At 37.7% G+C, this 19866-nt stretch overlaps 1 protein-coding gene across 3 annotated transcripts in view; it reads left to right on the plus strand.

The window, feature by feature from the left end:
- WAPL (WAPL cohesin release factor) overlaps positions 1-19866 on the plus strand; it is a 73009-nt gene that overhangs the window by 28791 nt on the left and 24352 nt on the right. For 2 of the 3 annotated variants that reach the window (XM_085323721.1, XM_085323723.1), the window contains 4 exons: positions 1280-1398; positions 15760-15855; positions 19045-19197; positions 19447-19583. In XM_085323721.1, the coding sequence (XP_085179847.1) occupies positions 1280-1398; positions 15760-15855; positions 19045-19197; positions 19447-19583 (505 nt within the window). The remainder of the gene's footprint in view (positions 1-1279; positions 1399-15759; positions 15856-19044; positions 19198-19446; positions 19584-19866) is intronic. The other variant, XM_085323722.1, reaches the window with a different exon arrangement.

The following is a 19866-nucleotide window of genomic DNA, read 5'->3' on the forward strand; positions in this document are numbered from 1 at the left end:
GTATTCCTAAGCCCTTGTGCTGACATTGTACAACTGGGCAGAAAGCCAGTGTGCTGGGGTGGGAGAGGCTGGTCCCGGTAGGTGCCTTGTGGTGCGTCCTGCCTGCCCTGGCCTTGACAGGGCTCCTGAGATGGACTGCTGTTTAAAATACATTTGGGTCTTCTTTTAAGAATACTTATATTCCCCCAGCTTCTTAGACTATAACAAGATATACAGTCATTTTCGGATGAAGTTTTGTGTACTTGCAAGTGCTGTTTGAAGTCCATTAGCCTCTGTTTAGGAGCGTTTGGTTTGCTTTTGATTGCCTCCTCACCCAGGAGTTTGACCAGATCTGTTTACTGGATGTGCGTGCACTTGGAAAACAGTAGTTTATTAGAGTAACTGATCCAACCTGCTTGTATTTTTGCAGTGCAGTTTAGAATAGCAGCAGCTTCTTTGGCGTAGATGAGTTATCTAAACTGTTCTAAAGATGTAGTGTGTCACTCTGCCTGTCTCTATTTCCTTTTTGAAATTTATGGTTACTTCTGRCCTGTGCCAAGTGAAAGAACATAAGTTATTCTGCAAGGGCTGACATTTCAAATATAACACAAGTTTAAAGAAGAAAAAAATGGGACAAGGTTCAGTTAGATCAGTGAACTGTAGGTTTACAGTCCAAAACTGGGTAGTAGAAATATCAATGAGGCAATTATTGGATATACTGACAAGCTGTTCAAACAGTTGCTTGTAGCTGCCTCTTGTCTGAGCTGATGACTGCARTTGTTTTTGTATTGTTCACAGGAGAATAAGTAGATATAAATGTGCTACCTTCATAAGAAATGAGTAAGATCAATTCTTTAGTCCTGTATTTGCAGTAGGAAAGTTTCTTCTAATGCTTTTATTCTTGCACTTYTGAAGAATCYCATGTACTGTTTAATTTCTTTGCTCAGAGTTGTGTCTGTAAGCCTTAAACAAGCAGGTGAACCCGGGGATTCAGCAGAGTATGTATGTGGAGTGGGGAAATAACTTCATTTTGATCCATTAGGCAAGGAATGTTGTAGAAATTGTGACAGKGTATGTTGTTATGATATGATCTACCTATTATGACAGTCCAGCCAGTAAACCTCAGCTCTTTCCAGGACTACTTTTAATCAGATTTAAAAATAATTTTATGTCTGAAGATTATATTGATTATTCTAACTTCAGAAGCTATAGATATGGAAACTTCAGATGCGAGAAATACTCTAGCAGTTCAACAATTTCCCTTACGGTTGTGTTTTATGCTTATATTTATCTCTTACAGATCTTCTGGAGTTTTCAGAGGATGCATCTGGTGTGCCTGAAGGCAATAAAAAGTCCACAAACAAACAAGGTGATAAATCTAAGGAAAACACCAGGAAGATTTTTAGTGGACCAAAGCGGGTGAGTAATAATACTTCTAGGCCAAGACAAAGCTCTTATTTTAGTTAACTCTTCAGCGTTAGGTTTTCTACTTATGTAACAAGGCCTTTTGTCCCAGTATATAGCTGCATTTGAGATAATGTGTTGACTTTTACTGTTAAGATCACAATTTACATCTGGAAAGTAAAACCTTCAAGTGAAAAACTCTGCATGGATTACTGTAGAATTTCACTTTTCAGATGCAAATCTGAGATCAGGGATTGTGCAAAGGTAATTCTTTCCCTTCCAGATTATTGTTCAAGCATCATTATATGCTATACACTGTTTTCCTTTCTCCATTCTCCAAGAAATATATATCATATTACAGGGCTGAAGTTGGAAGCTTGGAATTTGGTGTGGATATAGTCTTTGGAAGGACTGGTGCCTTTGATTTGGTATATGGAAAAGTTAAATGCCTTTAAATAGGAAAGAAAAGAAACCGTAGACCAGTAACACCTACCTCACACCCTCTAACTGTTTTGTATTAGGTATGAATCTGCCGTTTCAAGCTTACTCCTTTTGCTAATGCTAAGTGTCCTTTTTCTATCTGGTATTCTACATTAGTTTAAAAAACGCGCGTACAAAGGAAGTTTTATTTAGCTACTAGCTGAAGCTATGCAATAGCAGGATCCATGTAACTTCTATTCAGTGAGTATTTTTCTTACCTGATTGTTGAGGATACCCGTTTGTATCAGGCCTTTTCATATGCTTTTTGCAAAGTGAATTCCCATTATCTGGTGAAGAGATTTTGCTCTCTTACCATTGTGGAAATCCAGAACCGGTGTAATAAGGGAAAGGAAAAACTGAGTAGGGAAATAGTTGCATTTCTCCTTTCTCTTTGAGTTCCTTAAGGTTTGGAAGACCTRGCAATTTCATGTTAAAGTAGAAGTGTTTTTTTTATGTGCAGAGGAGTGTGTTAATAGTTCAAAAGCTCTAAGCATTTTTAAAGCAGTATTCTCCTTTGTCGTTTTTTTCTAAGTGATCTTAATAGTTGCCTTTTTCATAAAGCTAGCTAGTTACTACTCCTGGACAGTGGCTTCTCTTGAAGTTGTTCCAAGTGTGTGCATGTGTGTAATGGTTTTTTCTTCTTTTCTAGAGCTGAGTTTGGGATATTTTTGGTTTTTATCCTCCTCAGCTATGTTGATGTATAATCATTTTCCATTTTAAAATATGGGCTGGTGGGTGAATGAAAGATGGCAAATTTGTTACATTTCTCAAAGTGTGCAAGGGAATATTTTYATGTCAAGGGAAGCGTGACCAGTGAGCACTTTCAGTTGTGTTGCCCTTTTGAGAAGTCGTTGCTTCATGACTTTGAACAGAATGGGGAGCTCTTAGTCACTGCCTCTTACTTTCAGATTTTGAAAGCAGGCTGCCAGTGGGTGAGGAGGGTATTCTCAGAACAAGTTCTTGAAGATTATAATTTGTCAGCTTCAGTTGATTTTTTTTCTTTTTTATTTTTTTAATTAGAGCTTTGTCAGCTTCAGTTGATTTTTTTTTTCTTTTTTTCTTTAATTAGAGCTTTCCATTGGTGAACCGGTCACAGTAGACTGGGAGGCAGAAGTGCAGGGAATGTGAATGTAACTGTAGCTGTCTGTCTTGCTGTATTTTTCAGCAGCAAAGAACAGCTGTAGGTGTTCTGGTGAATATGGTTTTTAAACTTAATGTGCTTCAGCTTTTTATACTTTAAGTACTTGAGGGTTTATATGAAAATTCCTTTAATTTTGAACATATTTATCACAAAATTAGGCTAAATACCTTACAGCAATATCCTACTATAAATAAATATATATTAAAAAAAGACTGAAACAAATCTAGAAAATTCACAGTTAGGAATAAACTTAATTGAAGTGGAACATGTAAGGATTAAACAACCTCTTTGATCCTGCAGTGATGAAACTGATATTTGAGTAGAAATGGCTGTARTTGTACTTCAGCTTTTTGAACTTGCATGTTTTGTAATCGTATGTTTTATTACATGGAGCTACTTAAAAGAAGAAACTTGTAAAGCTTGTTTTGGTGATAGATTAGAGATACTAATTGTTTTCATAAACAATAAATATAAACTCTTAATCTCAATTCTGTTTTAATCGAATTCTTATTCTGGGAGATAAGGGGGGAAAAAAACAACCTCTAAAAGATTTTTAAATCTTTAACATAAAATACCTTAACCTGAAACCAACTACCTGGTCTAAAAGGGTGTATGCAAAACTTGCTGCACTGTTTCATTACCTTTTTTTATTTTYTTGCAGAAACTAGCAGATATTTTCTGCTAGGTGGTGATGTTAGAGGTATGACTGGCTGTGTCACATTAAGCTGGAAAAGAAATAGCTTTGTAATTCTCAGGAAGCAACAGGTGATATGGTTAAACTTCAGTAAATTCAGAGAGCTGATTCTCTCCCCCCACCATGGTTTGTAGTTAGCAACTCTCTCACTCCTAACTCATGTTAATACTTTTAAAATCTGACTATTACATTCAGATGGTAGAGTCTAATTCTTGAAACTTAGCRTTTGTGTAGTAAAAGATTGCAGACATTAATGGTTAACTTCTCCCAAACTACTGTTCATGTAAGGAGTCTCACTGAAACCTTTTGACTACTCTTATGGATAATAATGAGCATAAGAGTTACAGTAGTGTGTACATTAGGGATGTAAAGTCTCAACTTGTATGAATTCTGCTTTTAAAGATCACTTAAATTTCTTTGTCCTGAGTCTGAGTTACGGGGAAAATATTGTGCATGGTAACATAATTATGTACTTATGTATGTAAATATTGGCATTACTTAACTCCCAAATTATGGGTGTGAAGCATGCATGAGTCTGCAAAAGTTTGTTTGAAGCTGTTGAAGTTAAAACTTTTAATTAAACTAGCATCTTGCTCTAGAGCAAGTAAGTTGGGGAACCCCATATGGTCATGGTGCACCTCTCTTGCTGGACTCTTCCAGCTTAATCYCCCTTCTTACAGAAGAAACAAATCCTCAGTTATCAGGCAAAATAAACGAGATATACAAGAACTCTTTTTTTTGTTGCTATGGTATGAATCTAGTCAGACTGAAAGCTTGAAAAATCCTAAGAAGCGGCCATAAGGTCCTTTCCTGAGATCTCTTCCTCCTGCCTTTTCACCATGAGTTTCAGGCAGAGAGAGCAAAGGAGGAAAATTAATTTTTGTAGGAATAATGTGGAACAGTTCTCAGTGGYCTTTTGCCAAGTATCTGTGCCTCTAAAGTATGAGCCTAGGAGGGAAAGAAAGGCTTAAAAATGGAAGYTAAAGAGAAATAGTCTATCCTAAAACTTAATCTTTTATTTATAGTTCTAGAAATTGATACTGTCTAAATACCATACCATCTCCGGTATGTAGTGGCAGAACTACATACTCGGTCAGTGTTTCTGTTGACCAGCATTTCATCCAGCAGCATCAAATCCTCTGAACTGCAGTGTTTTGGGGATGACGCTCTGTTCCTACACTTGCAATGTCCGGTAAGAGGAATCGGTGTGCTGATCCTAGTTCTGCCTGTGGCACAGAAAGGTAATGTAGGCAACTTGAATACTGACTGCATGTGAATATTCCAGGGTCCAGATGTAAACAGAGTTGCTCTGTTACTCGGCTACAAGGTAGGGAGCTTTTCAGCCTTAAGCAAGGCGCGGGAGAGACCGTAATCCTTGCATTTGTGCTGCTAAGACAGATGGCAGACTGACTGACTGCCRGTGTGTGAGGTGGGGCAAGGGAGGCATACCAGAAAGAAGTGTTGAGTCTTCCAAGTAAACATACCCAAAGGTATCTTCTGTGTTTTCTCAGATAGGAGACAAATAGCAGCATAAAATTCCAAGGTATTGGATCACTGCTGTATCAGGATTTTATTTATTCTGTTCCTTAGAATTGATGAACTTTTAAAAGGAGTCTTTTGGAATTGATTTCTTAGCTCCTGTTATTCTTTGCCCTGACTGTATTTCATAACACTTTTGTGCTAGCATTGACAGAATGCAACTTAGCATCTATAAAATCGTGAAATTTTCTGGAAAGAATAAAAAGTACACAAAAGCGAGGAAGAGTAGATATCATGTGGACTGTTTGTTGCTGACTCATGGACTAATGTTCAAATTAAACCTGATGTTAACGTTAGTCAATTGCTTAATGCATTCTGAGTTCAGTTAAAATTTGTATTTTTCCCTTAATTCCTATTGTAAAAGTGGGTACCTAAATGTGTATAAAAAATTAAGCTAGCTTAAATATATTCTCTTGCTTTGATTTGATTATCTTAAATAAGGGGAAATTTTTCTGAATTTGAGTGTCCTGCTTCTAGTAAATCTATGTCTGTTTAGCAACTTTGTAGGCATTTCTTCTGTGTGTGCACACAGTGAAAGAAAGAACATTACAGCAGTCTTTTTTTTTCCCCCCTCTCATTGTGTACGTGTTGGATTGTGTACGAAGAGGTATGAAAAATGCCATTACAACCAACTTGAGTGTCGTACTGCTTCCCTTGCGCCCGATTCAAGTATTGAACAAAGGACTTTCCTGTGTGCGGCACTTTATTTCACTGGTTTATAATAGTGGTGGTGTGTTAAAGTTACTTCACTAGTGCACTAGATGTGAAAAGTTGAGCTCTTGTTGCACTAGGCTTAAAAAAAGACTGTAAGGAATAGCTTTGTCCAAAAAAGAAAAAAATATACAGGCATAAATATTTGTTTAAGCTGTCTTTTGCTCTCCTTTTGCCCTACCTGYTCACCTCTTTTCCCCTTGTTCCTGCAGTTTGACCACGCTATATGCTGAGCTAAATTAAGGAACTGATCTGTGTTTGAAAAATAGCCCACAGAAGGGAAACATCTAATACGAATCCTAGTCTGGTTCACCAGGAGACTGTAAAAACAATTGCATCTTCGCAGTTGAGGGAACAGAAGAAGAGAGATTAAGTTGTCTTAACCTGGTTAAGTCAACATTGCAACTGAGAAATGCTCACTAAACAAAGCTGGCATTAGAAGGATTGCATGTATTACTTTGATCAAGTGACACTAATAGAGTTAGTCATGACAGTAGTGTTGAATACGTGAGTGAAATCACTGCTCCATTCGGGTGTAACTTAGCCAAAAGATTGCTTGTGAGCTCTCTGTGACTTAGACAAAATTTGGTTCAGTCATAACCCTGTAATCACTGTTCTTCATGTCTTATTCAACTTTTACAAATAATTGCTGTGCTGCATGCCCAGCAAGGTACAGAAGTGCATGCAGATTTTCAAAAATGTATGTTTTCTTACTGTTGGCAGGCCAGTTTGAAGGATGTAGTGAATCACTAGTGTGTGAAGAGCACTAATTTCCGGTTAGACTGGCTATCTATGTGCTGAACCTGCAGAAAGATTTTCTTTTCCTTTTGCGTAAGTTTAGTTTGATTTGCAACATAGTTGATTATTAAATAAACATTTTCCTTATCTTTTGTGCATTTTTTTTCATGAGTTGGTCCTCTTGAGTCATCATATTCCTATTACAAATTTTAGGCACTGTGAGGTGGTGTCAATTCTTGAAAATAAAGCTTAGATGTGATTTCTATTAATAGTATTTGCTGTGATGCAAGTTTAAAGATACAGCATATGAGGTCTTTTGCAGGTACAAGGTTTTTCCATGGGTGYTTCATGCTAGCCAGAAGAATGTGTGTGTGTCAGCTTGAGACAAATGCTATATCTAGGTTTACTTGATTCCAAGATCAAGTCTTTGAAAGTGCTTCAGAGTTGAAGAAAGAAACTGTGGCTCTTGATTTGMCGTAATAATCTTAAGGCTAGTATGGCAATGATGTGTGTGAGGGAGGGGAAAATCTAGGCTGTGCTGTTATCTGTAGCTTTCCCGCTTTGCTTACATTATACTTTACAGTAGATTTTTATCAAAGACATCCTGCAAGTGACACTTATTTTTGCTTGCTTTCAAATGAATTTGCGTTTCCCCAGATTTTTAAAAAAGGTGTTTTAGATTTGAGATCTAACTTAAGTGAAGATTAATCTCTCAAGTGCACAGCCTCAATTATTTCTGCCTAATTATTACCAATGGCTTGGCTGCTTGGAGAAGCAGCAGTGGAAGCCTAATTCTGTAGTAGCATTATGTCGGTTGCAGCCCTTTCCACCGCGTTGGTAGTAGGGCTGGAGTATACTAGTCAGAACTAATCTTACAGAGAACTGCTTATTTACCGTAGCTACTATTACTTGGGAATGATTCCCTCTACTAAATGTTTAACTTGCATAACCATTAGGGAAAGTGTGTCCAAGAAAAAGGAGGAACAGTTACAACAAAGCATTTTCTTTCTCTATGGTGTAAAACAACTGATATTACACATGTTAAGCTGCTGTTTGCATCCTAATTTAGAAAAAATACATTTTATTGATAGGCAAGATTGACTGTTGTTATCTTGACTGAGGAGTCAGGCTGAATTTTGACAGTCAAAATACTCCTCGARGTGTCTGGCTTCTGTCAGCTTAGTGTGAGAGACTGTCCTTAAGCCAGCAGTCTGTTTCATCAGCGGTTTGACGAGCAGTGGTGGTCTGATCTGACAACCTGTGACAGCATGTTGCTGCTTCTGCACTATAGTCCTTCCATTTACTAGCTTGGGCAGACCATCTGTCAGCAGCACAATCCTGAACTGAAGTGTTTCTGGATTTTTGTCCAATAACCGTTTGCTAGAATGGTACATGACCGATGAGATGTTTTAAGTGCTGGCCAGTGATAAACAGCTTGTGTATTTTAAGCAACCTTTATATTGATAGAATAAAAGTGAAATCTGTTTATTAAAAAGAATRTTAAACCTGAAACTTTATATTGATATGACTATTTCACTTAATATTTGCAAAACCAGATTCTTCTGTAATTAATACTTGCTTCCTATTGGTTGCCRTTTGGGGATTTTTTTTCCCTTTTAATGGTAATGTAAATAGACCAAAAAACCACTTTGTTTTTATTAAGCTAGAGTTAACCAAATTCTGATCAGGACTGTCTGGTTTTTAGGTTAGTCTTCTCATTTGAAGAGTGAAGTAGCCCCTGTAATTTGAGCATATTGAGTTGGAGCATAAAAGCTTGAAGCTATCTCAAAGGTGAAAGCAAATGCCAGGAGTTGGTCAGTTGATCATTTGCTCCTGCTCAAAAATCATTATCTTCCCGCTTGTTCGTGTCCCTGTAGTGAAGGAGGATGCTTTCCACACAGTAGCAGGTGCAGAGGGAGATCTTTCCCACCGGTGAAGCTGCTTCCTTCCTCTGTCCTCCCCGTGCAGCTGTTAYTCAGAACTACTGTAGCAATGTTAGAGAAGCGCATTGCTTCTCCCGTGCCGTGTCAAGAAGGATGTTATCAATTGCGGTGCTGCCCGAGAAAGGTCGGGACATGAAGTGTGACCTGAAGGTGACAGAGGCTGCCTCCTCATAGAAGGAAGAGGAACAAATTGAAAGTAAGCATGGAAGAACTCTCCTTGTGTGCATAGTTACAGTTTTTAGGAAGCAGAGAAATCAGTTGAATGTTTAATGTCACAGTGGGAGACTTCTGTTTTATCCTTCTGTAGCTCTTAGTGGTATTAACTCCTCATAGCCAAGAAGCAAAGATGCACAAAAATATTTTGAGAGAGTGCCACTCAGAAAAACCTCTAAATGCAAATAAGAACCTTGAAACAAATATCTATTCCTTGGAGACTTTATTCTGCATCCTTACGGTTCTCTTCCCTCCTCTCCCTGCAAAAAAAAAAAAAAAAGACAAAAGAAAACTACATCAATTTCAATGTTTTAGTAATTATGGAATGCAGGGTAAACACATAGGGTAAATGCTCCATTGCACAAGGCTTCAATCATGCTAACAACTCTAAAATGGCAGCAAAACTGAAAGCAAAATATAGCAGTTTTGTTCCCCAGTGGGAACTTAACTTATATGCAGATAAATATGAGAAATTGTTTTCAGCGCTCCCATAGTTTGAGCCTGATTGGTTCACCCAACTCATAATGTATGGTTATATTTACATTAGACAGTAGCATGGTGCAACATGAGCAAATTTTAAGAGCAAAACAGTTGATGCTGAGGTCCCAGTGCCCGCATTATACACATTTAGGAGTTTTTACTTGAATTATTTTTATTCTGATCCTCTTCAGAGAACACCGTTTAACAGCTGAAACAAATTAGGTGTACTCCAGAAAAGCATCTTCCAGTTTGGTTGCCTTCAGAAGGAATCAGGTAGGCATGCTTGGAGACCCTGTGATGCAAGCCAGGATATGGTAATAGAGGGCAACTGGGAGAGTTACTTGAAAAATGCTTCCTTTATCTAAATTGAAATGCCATTTTACGCATGTACACACACACACACACACACACACACACACACACACACACACTCTTTAATGCTTTTTACAAAGCATGTGCTTATCAATGACTACACTGATCTAGTTGCTTGCAGGCGGAAACTCTCTTCAAGGTTTGGGTTCCCAATATTGTAATGATGTGTCTGAACTATTGTACTTTGCCCCCTTTTAATTGGCCTGAAGGTAGGAGTCAGGCTGAGTTAATAGCTGGAGCTGTCTGTCTTCTACTTCAGAACTGACCAGTTTGGGGCATAGTCAGTGTAAGCAGCATACAGAATGCCTGTAGCTATTTCTGTTAGAGAGTGAATCTCAYGTTTATCAAAATTTCATGTTTCCACTTAGATGTCTCACCCATCATATAACTGTGCCCTCTAGGGCACAGAAAACATTTCAGAAAACATTTTACAATTCTGCAGAAGTCTGATGCAAGGAAAAGTTCAGTGACTTTTTTTTCACCTATTATGTTGTCTACTGCTGATACTCTTAAGCCGTGTGAGACAACTAACTTGGACTTACTTAGCTATGTACATGCATAGTGTTTTTGTGTACTGCATGTTTGTAGGGAAGAGGGTGATTAACAAGGAAGAAGGAACTAGAGAAGAAGGAGATAATGCAAGAAACATACTTTGGGTAGCCTGAAGTAGACTGTTGCCTGGCTTTTGGACTTGCTCCTTGGGATATTTCTTCCTTTTTCATCTCCGTTTCTTTCAGCCTCCTCAGAAGCCACAGACTGTATGCACAGTCCAAATAGTTGCTGTTTTTGACAAATTAGTGGAAAGATGTATGTATACAAGATCAACCATATTGTCTGTTTCTGTGGTTAACAGCTTTAGTGGTTCTAAAGTCTGCATGACAAGCCTGTCTCTAGAGACATTCAAATTAGTGGGATTCATTTTAACTGCTTTTTTGCTTACTTTGTTGAGTGCAGTAATGATCACTGCAGGATAATTGAATCTCATTTCCAAATATTATTAGCACATAACACTGAAATAGCTAATGGATATCTGTTTGGTCTTAATAGAAAGATTTGTTGAGAAAATACTAAAGGAGGTCTTTCCCATTAGAACATAATTTCTTTTGTGTAAGTATTGGTGAAACTCTAGCTCCTTTCTTGTTTAGCTGGAGTAAAACAAGATATTGCTAGTGGTAGTCATGGTAGGAATGCTTCTGGAAAACTGTAAAGATSTGCTGTGCTTTGTGCTCAGAAATGTTTAACTGCCTGACTTGGGACTGACTTCACACGAGGAAATCTGAAGGAAAGGTGGGCTCGGCAAGAGTAACTGAAAACAGTGGGACTTTGGCATGACGCTGGACTGTGCTGATGTGTGTTCACAGGGCTATTGCCAGTAATTCAGAGTTTCACGTTCATTTTTGTTCAAATACAACAACTGTTCTATGCTTGCGAACAGAAGGGCATACCTTCCTGGAAGGACACAGTACTAGCCAAAGATACTGATTTCTGCTGTGCAGGTAGTGGTAAACTAAATCTTACTTTGTTTATTGTCTTAAGTGGTATAGCAGCCTGTGATAAGTGGTCCATGGCACTAGGAAGTGGCTTACTGGCACTCATCTACCGTGATCCAAAAACTGGAGATGCGGTTCACATTTTGAACACTGAATATATGACTTGGTCTTGATTTGCTTTATTTCTTTTTTTAACTACCTTTGGCAACTGCTGTCTTATCTGGAGTCCAGATTAACTTTCTTGTGTTACGCAGCTTTTGCTGAATTGATACTCCATCTCCCTGTTTTGAAATGAAATTTCTTTTTCTTTGAGTGGACTTTCATTCCTTTTCCTTTTCARAAGAAATAATACATTATGAATAGTTGTATGTTGCTTAACATATCTGTCACATTTTCTTTCCTCTTTAGAACATTCAAGACRGTAGTGCCCTTAATGATTATGAATTCTTAATGGTAAATAATCAAGTATTTTGATTTATTTTGAGTCTTTGGGAATTTATTTGTAGTTTTGACAAACATCTGGCACGTAGTCTTCCTGACTGCCCTTCTGATATAAAAATACATTTATCAAGACATCTATTAAAAATGTTTTTTGTCATTGTCCTTTATCTTGGAAAGTGTTCCTGCCTGCAGATAGCTGCTGTCTTTCTTGTTTTGCCAGTATTTTCAGCATGACTCATGTCCCTGGCTCCTATTTTTCTGCTGTTCTTACATCTATGAATGGCAAGCAGTGCTGCATAAGTATGCATAGCGCCAACTCTTGAAGTTTCTGCTTTGAAGCTTTCAAGGATGAGAGGTTAAGCATGACCCATAGTTTCTGCCACTTGAAGATGATCTTATAAAATTGTCAGCCCTATGCATTTTATAAAATAAAATTAAAAAACCCTGGCATTAGTTCTGTATTTTGCATCCCAACTCATCCCCAAAACTACATGTAGTGTCATAATACTCTTTACACCTTTGCTGAATTATTTGCACACTTTCAGACGTCTGTGTGTGTGTGTAAGCAGCTGTCAGTTCTATACAACACTGCATATGAAAAAAGGAAACTTTCTGCCCTGTTATTCAGTAAAAGCTCTTACAGCTGATTAATATTCTGGAACTTACTTGTCCTAAGACCACAGAATTCAAGGGAGTGATGTGCTTCCACTTGCATCTATTATAAATTAATCTTGAGAGGAAGAATACTTGAAGAAAAGTCTGCATTGTTTGAATAGTTGCAAGATTGTTTTATCTTTAAGAGAAACTCAGTCCCTTTCTTACRTGACAGCTACTTAAAAATCAATATTGTGTTTTCAGAGAAGCTTTTCATCACAAGTATGAGGGTTTTTTTTACAAAAATAAACAATAAAAACTCTTTGCTTTGGTGTGAAGAAACCCTTCTGAAAAGTCTTTGTTCACCAGTCTTTGATCTTTGATAATTTTCCTGGCTTTAGTTGTGCCGCGCAGTAATCTGAAGCAGGTCCGCTTGGTGCGGATTCCTGATCGATCAGGATTGGTGCTGTTCCTCTGCAGCTGGTTTGAGAACTCATCTTTGCGTGTTGCAAGGAAAAGACTGAAGGCTGCTTTGCGTAGCTGTAAAGGAGAGGTCTATCTGCCGTGTCCGCCTGTGTGAGTTGTAAGAGAGGCCCTGAAGGTCTCTGGGCGAGTGATCAGAATGGACTGGAGAATGCTTCTGGGAGAGGTAATGTTGGGATTCTGCGGTAGTTTTAGTTGTTGTGCTCTAGGCAACTGGAGCGAGACAGGATCAGATGTGAGGGAAGCTGGGATCGGTGTGTGTTATCTAATGAAATACTACTGAGAAGGCAGGGAATCACAGGTGAAATTGCTTTGATCTAGAAGTGGAAGACGTTTTGGGGGATAGCGGCTAGAAGCAATATTCCATATGCATTTGAGTTTTTAGTTCTGACTTTTCAGTTACAGTTCAGGTTCTGTTACAAGAGATCTTTTAAATGAAGACTTCCTTGTTTTTTCAAAACGGGCTTTTTTGGTGGCATTGCTTGATTTCTCACGTAAAATGCCGCTTTCCTCTGTACTGCGTTAGAGCAGAGGCAAGCTGTAGAGCAGCGTGAGCGGAGGCCGGCCATACGCGTGGCCGTGCTCTCGCTGCGCCTGCCGGGGCCCCGTCCTTGCACGGCAAGGGGCAGTGGGGCAGGGCCCCCCTGGGGCAGCCACCCGGGGTACTCGTCCCTTGAACTCCCTGAAGACGGGGGTCCTGCTGCAGTAGCAGAGCCTGCCCCGCTCCCTGCCCTGTTGTTTCTTCGTTGGCGTACGGGATCGGCATAAATCAGCGATCCCCTCCTGCCCGGCCACGGGGGTTGCGCCACGCTGGAGCCGCGCGCTGCTGTCGCAGAAGCCTGGAAAGCTTCCACGGCAGCGTGCTATACCTGCCAGGCAGGAAATTCAGGGTTGTTATTCTATCCTTGCTTAGAGGATACAACTATATTACTATTTGAGTTTATAACTGAGATTTGAGACTGTTAATAAAGAATATCCCATGTTAATAGGACTTCTGGCAGCTGTAATGTACTACGTTCTCGTCACAACTGTAGTAGTTAAGCTTCCCTGTAAAGTTAAGAAGAATTATGCATCATCATTTCATCAGACCGCATACTAAGCTGAAATTGATACTAAATGCATTCTGTGCTTTCCTGCTTGTTGCTTAATACAATGGATTTTTCCTTTAATTATCCCTTATGCCAGAATATAAAGTGGCACCAGGAACTTGCACTCTCTTCCCAACCTGCAGCATGCACTGAAATAAACTGTGGAATAGTTGAATAATTCAAGGGAAAAAAGAAAATACCAGAAAATACTCWGGTGTTTTTTCCCATTGAAGACATTTTTGAAACACTGTCTTTGCTGATAGAATACATCTTTGTTACTAAGCTCTTTCATTTGTTTAYCGCGATCTGATTCAGATTCAACACAAGAATCTGTTACTCAGAAATCTGCAGAGGAAAAGAGTTCATCTTTTTTACCATTTTCTCAGCACTTTTCCATTTTCAAATGAGGATCTATGTAACACTGTTTTCAGACAGCCATTTCCGGTCAGAACTGTAGTACATGAACTTAAAACTGATTTTGCTTGGTGAGACTGTAGGCAATCATACAAGCTGGTTTTTCTGCTACTTAAAAGTTAAAAATAACAAACATTGAAATAATTCAGTGATAGAAAAAATAGAGGAAAAACCTTATCTCTGCCTTCCTGTGTAAGGCCACTGTGGCTGTGTGGCTGCTGAAGGACTTCATATGACMATCACATGAAGAACTTACTGCTCAAAAGAGCTTCTTTGAAAAATAGCTGTACTTGTTAAAACCATGGCCATTTTGTGTATTTTTTTTTCTTTTCTTTAATGAATGGATAAATAAAAAGATTCGACCAAGGTAAGTTTCTTTTGACRACGGAAAAGCTTGTTGGAGGAGGGAAGAAGCTTTTCTCTTACCTGGAAAATGAAATGATTTAGGACTTGACRCATCTTTCAGTCTCTGAAAACTTACAGCTTAGAATTTTGCTAATATTCCTCAAAGTTTTGTTGGAGCTTCTCTTCCTGTAAAGAGTGGAGGAAGGTAGTGAGATGCAGAGTTTTAACATTGCTATAGCTAATTAGGAACTTTCGACTTACGGATTCTCTACAGTGTTTGACATGCCAAAACCTTTTTACACTTCATAGGCTGGTGTGAAGTCCAGAAGTGTTAGTATTGCAAGATTTTTTTGTATCCATTTATGGGCTATTTTTGAGCCAATATTGGTTTTATGTAGTTGATACCTTATATTTTGACAGAAAATTGTTCTTAAAGCTCATCTCTTTTTACATTTTTTTTTCCTTGTGGGGAAAAAAAAAACTAAACTATGCAAGCTTGTGTGGCAAGTTGCATAATTATATTATACAATTTATATAACACATGGCATATTTTAAAACTGTGAAAGTTGTAATGTTATATTAGTCTCAACTATTTTGATGGGATTATGCTGGTAAACTCAGATACTGAAGACTTGTCTTAACTTCCTCTAAGACTTATTGTATTCCTTTAAAAAGTTAAAGGAAAAATTGTTTTCATCTTCAACTCATCTTGACACACCTTAGGCAGAAAAAGAAGCTGCTTTATTTATTAATACAGCTTAAGGCATTTCATTTGAGTATTTGCTATCCCTTCAAACATCAAAATATAAATTGATTTTACATTTTGAATCAAACATTTATTCATATTTTCTATTGGTATGATGTTTGCTGAGAATTTTTCTGGTAGCTTTTTCTTTATAGAAAAATTTTAAATGTTTTCTTTGAATAAATTTTAAAAGGAGAATTACTGGAAAAATCTTGAAATACATACAAACAGCAAAAGACATGGTGTGTATGGTCTTTCCATCCATTAGATGCTCCGGTCTATCAGGTTTTTTAATAGGTACTATGTTGAGAATGTGAGTGAAAATTTCTGTTGTTGGGGAGGCGAAAAGAAAAGAGTGAAACTCAATTACTTTTGCTTAGTTGGATACTTACTGTATCCCTATTTGAAGTACACAGTGACTATTGATAGATTTGCCTAAAAAAWTTTTTTTTTTTTATCTTTTAGTCTCCAACAAAAGCTGTATATAATGCTAGACACTGGAACCAACCAGAATCAGAGACTCTGCCAGCACCACCAGTTTTGAAGACACCTAGTGTCCCCGTAAGTAGACTGTTTATCTTAAGTTTAGTAAATCTCCTTCAAGATCACTGATACCAAGAACTTTTGTTGGTCCCAAAAGTATTTGGGAAAGTCATAGTAATTTGGAATGAAGTTCACAATGTCATGTGAGCCACTGAGTATTTGACAGTAAAGAAACTGTATCAGTGGAAATACTCTAGAGTGGTATTTTCCATATTGTTTCAATATGCAGATACCTAAGAATATTACAATAGAGATGTGTTCCTTAGTATGGTGAAGTTGAGCTTTCTAACAGTGGGCTCCATCTCATCTTTTGTGGCAGCCCTTAGAGTTATCTTGCTAATACGTCTGGGAATTTGTGAAATACAAGTCAGAAAGGAGAAACTTCCAAAATAAAGATCTGGTTTATTTCTCCTTTCTAATGGAGCAAAGTATTGTGAATTGACTACTTGGGCCTTTAGAAAATGTGGAAGAGACTATTTTCTGTATATAGTGGAATGGCTAATGTGAACATACCAGATACAAGCATTAACAAAACACAAAATTTAGCAAGAGGTGTTCTTAAAGGAAACTAATTTTGTTCAAAAGCCAGTGTTTGTTCAGAGGTTTAAGGTGATTTTATTTATTTATTTATTGAGTTTTACTAAAACAAGAATCTGAGGTCTTGGGCTATACATGTGCAAAAGCTGTTACTGATTACGCATTGTACATAGTCAGTAAACTTCATTTTGTTCATATGACTTGCCTGAGAACAGAAAATCAAAATGCAGGTATCATAATGCTGATTTTTTAAATTTCACACTTTTTTGTTCCAAGACTAGCATCTCTTGGCTTTCTGCTTTTTTTGATTGCTTTGTACAATATTTGGAATAGCCTTCCTTCAATGTTAACCATACTGCCTGGGAAGCAGGGATTACTCATTTTAAAATAGCCATTARTGCTAGCATTTGAGGAGAGATCAGAAGTTCTAATTCTAGGAGTTCTGCTTTTTCCTGTAAAAAGCAAATCAAAAGCCCATATAACCCTTGTTTTGTTTAACTTGTATGTGTTTTGGGTAAAGCTTTTATTTCTCACTGCATCTATATATTGATATGATTTTGAAGTATCTGATATCTAACCTGAAGGCAGGTCATCTTAGTTTGTGTAGTATTAACTGTGTGATAACACCCCTTCTGATAKTTGTAGTTTTTGATATGTTCAGACCCTTCAAAGGCCTCAATCTTTATAAGACRCGATTGAGTCTTTGAATACATCCTTTTCAGGTTAAGAAAATGTCTTATATTTTGTATTTGGGCAAGCCATTTCATCTTTCATTAAACTTCCGCTTTGTAACTGGAATCATCGAAACATTAATTCAGGAATATGACAGAGATTTGCCTGAACAAAMCAGTCAGGGGAATTTGTCTGTAGCTGCTCCTGATGTTATGATATAATCCTGAATTTTTCAGTCACAGTTTTAATCTTGATAAATGTATATATGGCCAAAATTTAAGAGTGACAAAATAAATGAGCCTTGATCCAAGTGTTCAGCTCTAATCCCTTGCACAGATGATCCTGCCTCTTTAATTTTTTGTAGGTAGTTRCTACATGCAGATCTGGATACATTTGTCTTAGGTTTATGGTGAGAAACCATAGCGTGCAAACTGCTTACACCARGTATTTCTTACAGCCTCTCCAAGCTCCCCTGCAATTTGCTTTGAAGGGGAGGCTGTTAACCAAGACTCGGGTTAAGGTGGTTCTGCTTCAGCGAGCCTCCTGCACTCGTGGGCTGGTTGCATCAGAGTCCTCCAGTACGTGCTCTAAGCCAGCTTTCCAGGGTGTTTATTATCATTGCCCCACGGGAGCCTACGTGAACAAACATGGAAGTGCTGAACACTAATAGAGGCAGTATGTGGTGAATACTCCAGTAATAGAGCAAGGGTTGTTTGGGGGGCTTTTCTTCTAATTTTAACTGCTGCTGTACAATGTACAGCAAGAAGGCTTTCCCTCACGGTACCCTCTGGAGTGAGTTGCAGTTTGTGTTCTCTATACCTTAGTGTTAATTCTAGATTTCCAGTGGACGCTTCTGAAAATGTTCATTTCCTGTATAAGAAAACCAAGTGCATGATATTAGACACTAAGAGTGAGTAAATGACCACTGACATTAGCCTTTGCATGTTTAGATTTGGCACTTGGATGTCTTGTTCCTGTAAACCTTGTTTTCTCTAGYTTGTGGCTGAATTTTGGCCAAAGTAGTAGTCTGAAGATGAGCTAATAGTTCAGCTTAAACTAGCCTTGAATCAATACAGAGAAGTATGTCAAGGAGAAATGTGTAATACTTGCCTGAGGTGACTGGAAATTTGTTAATAGTTACTCTAGACCTAATGGCAAGTTCTTTACTGTCTATTGTGCATTCAGAATTGGTTTTGTTATAGTTCATGCTGTAATATGTTGTTCCTCAAATATCAATAATGCAAATAAATAAATATTTAAAGTCAATATATGGAGAATACCATGTGTTTACAAGAGCCTATTCTAACTGTTTGAAGGTCTCACAGTGGTTCTCTGTGTGGCAATTATTATAATACTTAAAAACAAAAAAAAAAATGTTGGTAGTCTTCCACCTATAGCCAATGCATTTTGGAGTATCATATCAAGTCAGAGCAGTCAGCTTCTCGTAGCTGCCCCCAGAATAGAACGGTCCAGTGGCCTCCAGTAGTCAGAAATGAGAACAGTAGACACCGAGTTTTACGGTTTAAGCTATTCTGAGACAGTGATTGCTCAATTGGTGTTTGTATCAGGACCAGTGATGGTTCAATATAGCAACCAACTCAGCCAGTTCTTGAAGCTCCAGTGTAAAGGGGTAAGAGATTTGTAACTATTAACAAGTAATTATTTTTAGACCCTGAAGTTGGTGGTTCTACTTACGTAAAGCTTAAAGAATCAGTGTGAAGTACTCCCCCCCACCCCAATTTCAGAATTCCACTGGAGCTTGTCTGACTGTTCAAAATTGTTTTATATTAAAAATGCGTATAACTTCTGACATATTACTTTTTTTAAGAGTAGGTACATTATCACACAGCTTAGGTACATATTGGTAGTGTAAGGGAATGACTGACTAGTCCCAAAATGTGAATTTGACAAATGCACACCTGTTCTGTTTCCTGATGTATTCAGTGTATGTTTACATGCTCAAAACATCTGCCCATTTTAGCACTTTCTTATTAATAGGTAAGGCTATCTTCAAAGGAGGCAATTCATAAAGATGATGGAGTTTTTAAGGCTCCTGCACCACCTCCCAAAGTGATAAAAACTGTGACAATACCTACTCAGCCCTATCAAGAGATAGTAACTGCATTGAAATGTAGGAAAGAAGACAAAGAAGTAAGTATTCTTAAACGAATTTTTAAGATAAAGAACTGTTGGTAATTCTAAGCACTGAAGGAACAGTGTCAAAATGAAATTTGGCTTTCCTATTAAAACTAATATTTTTATCTAAATAGCTGAATGGCCTTCACTGACTTCTTAATATTTCCTTACACTCAAAACTGAATAGATTTTTAAATGTACTTGTTAATGTTGTAACTCATCCCAAGAGCAACTTACCTAGGTTAAAATATTTGTCTCTTCCAGTTATACACTGTTGTTCAGCATGTAAAGCACTTCAATGATGTAGTGGAATTTGGTGAAAATCAAGAGTTCACAGATGATATTGAGTACTTGTTAAGTGGATTGAAGAGCAATCAGCCCCTAAACACACGTTGCCTTAGGTAAGATACCTTAGCATAAAAAACTGAACTTGTATTCGGAAGAACTAGTAAATTAAATGCATGTTGATTGAAGAAGTGACCGAGCTTAATGTTCACTTTGGCATTTCTGCTACAAAGAATAGAACTTGGAAAGAAWTGTCAAGATGATAAATTGTCAATAATCAGAAATGGTGTGATTAGGAAGACAAAAAGGAAATTGTACAGTAAGAGTACATTTTTCAGAGCTTACTGTTCTTATTACAAATTTTAAAACTACTTTCTGATAACTTTGCTGGTTATGATG

The sequence above is a fragment of the Rhea americana genome, unplaced genomic scaffold, assembly GCF_003343005.1.
Source record: "Rhea americana isolate MKP2758 unplaced genomic scaffold, rheAme1 scaffold_86, whole genome shotgun sequence".
Taxonomy (NCBI): domain Eukaryota; kingdom Metazoa; phylum Chordata; class Aves; order Rheiformes; family Rheidae; genus Rhea; species Rhea americana.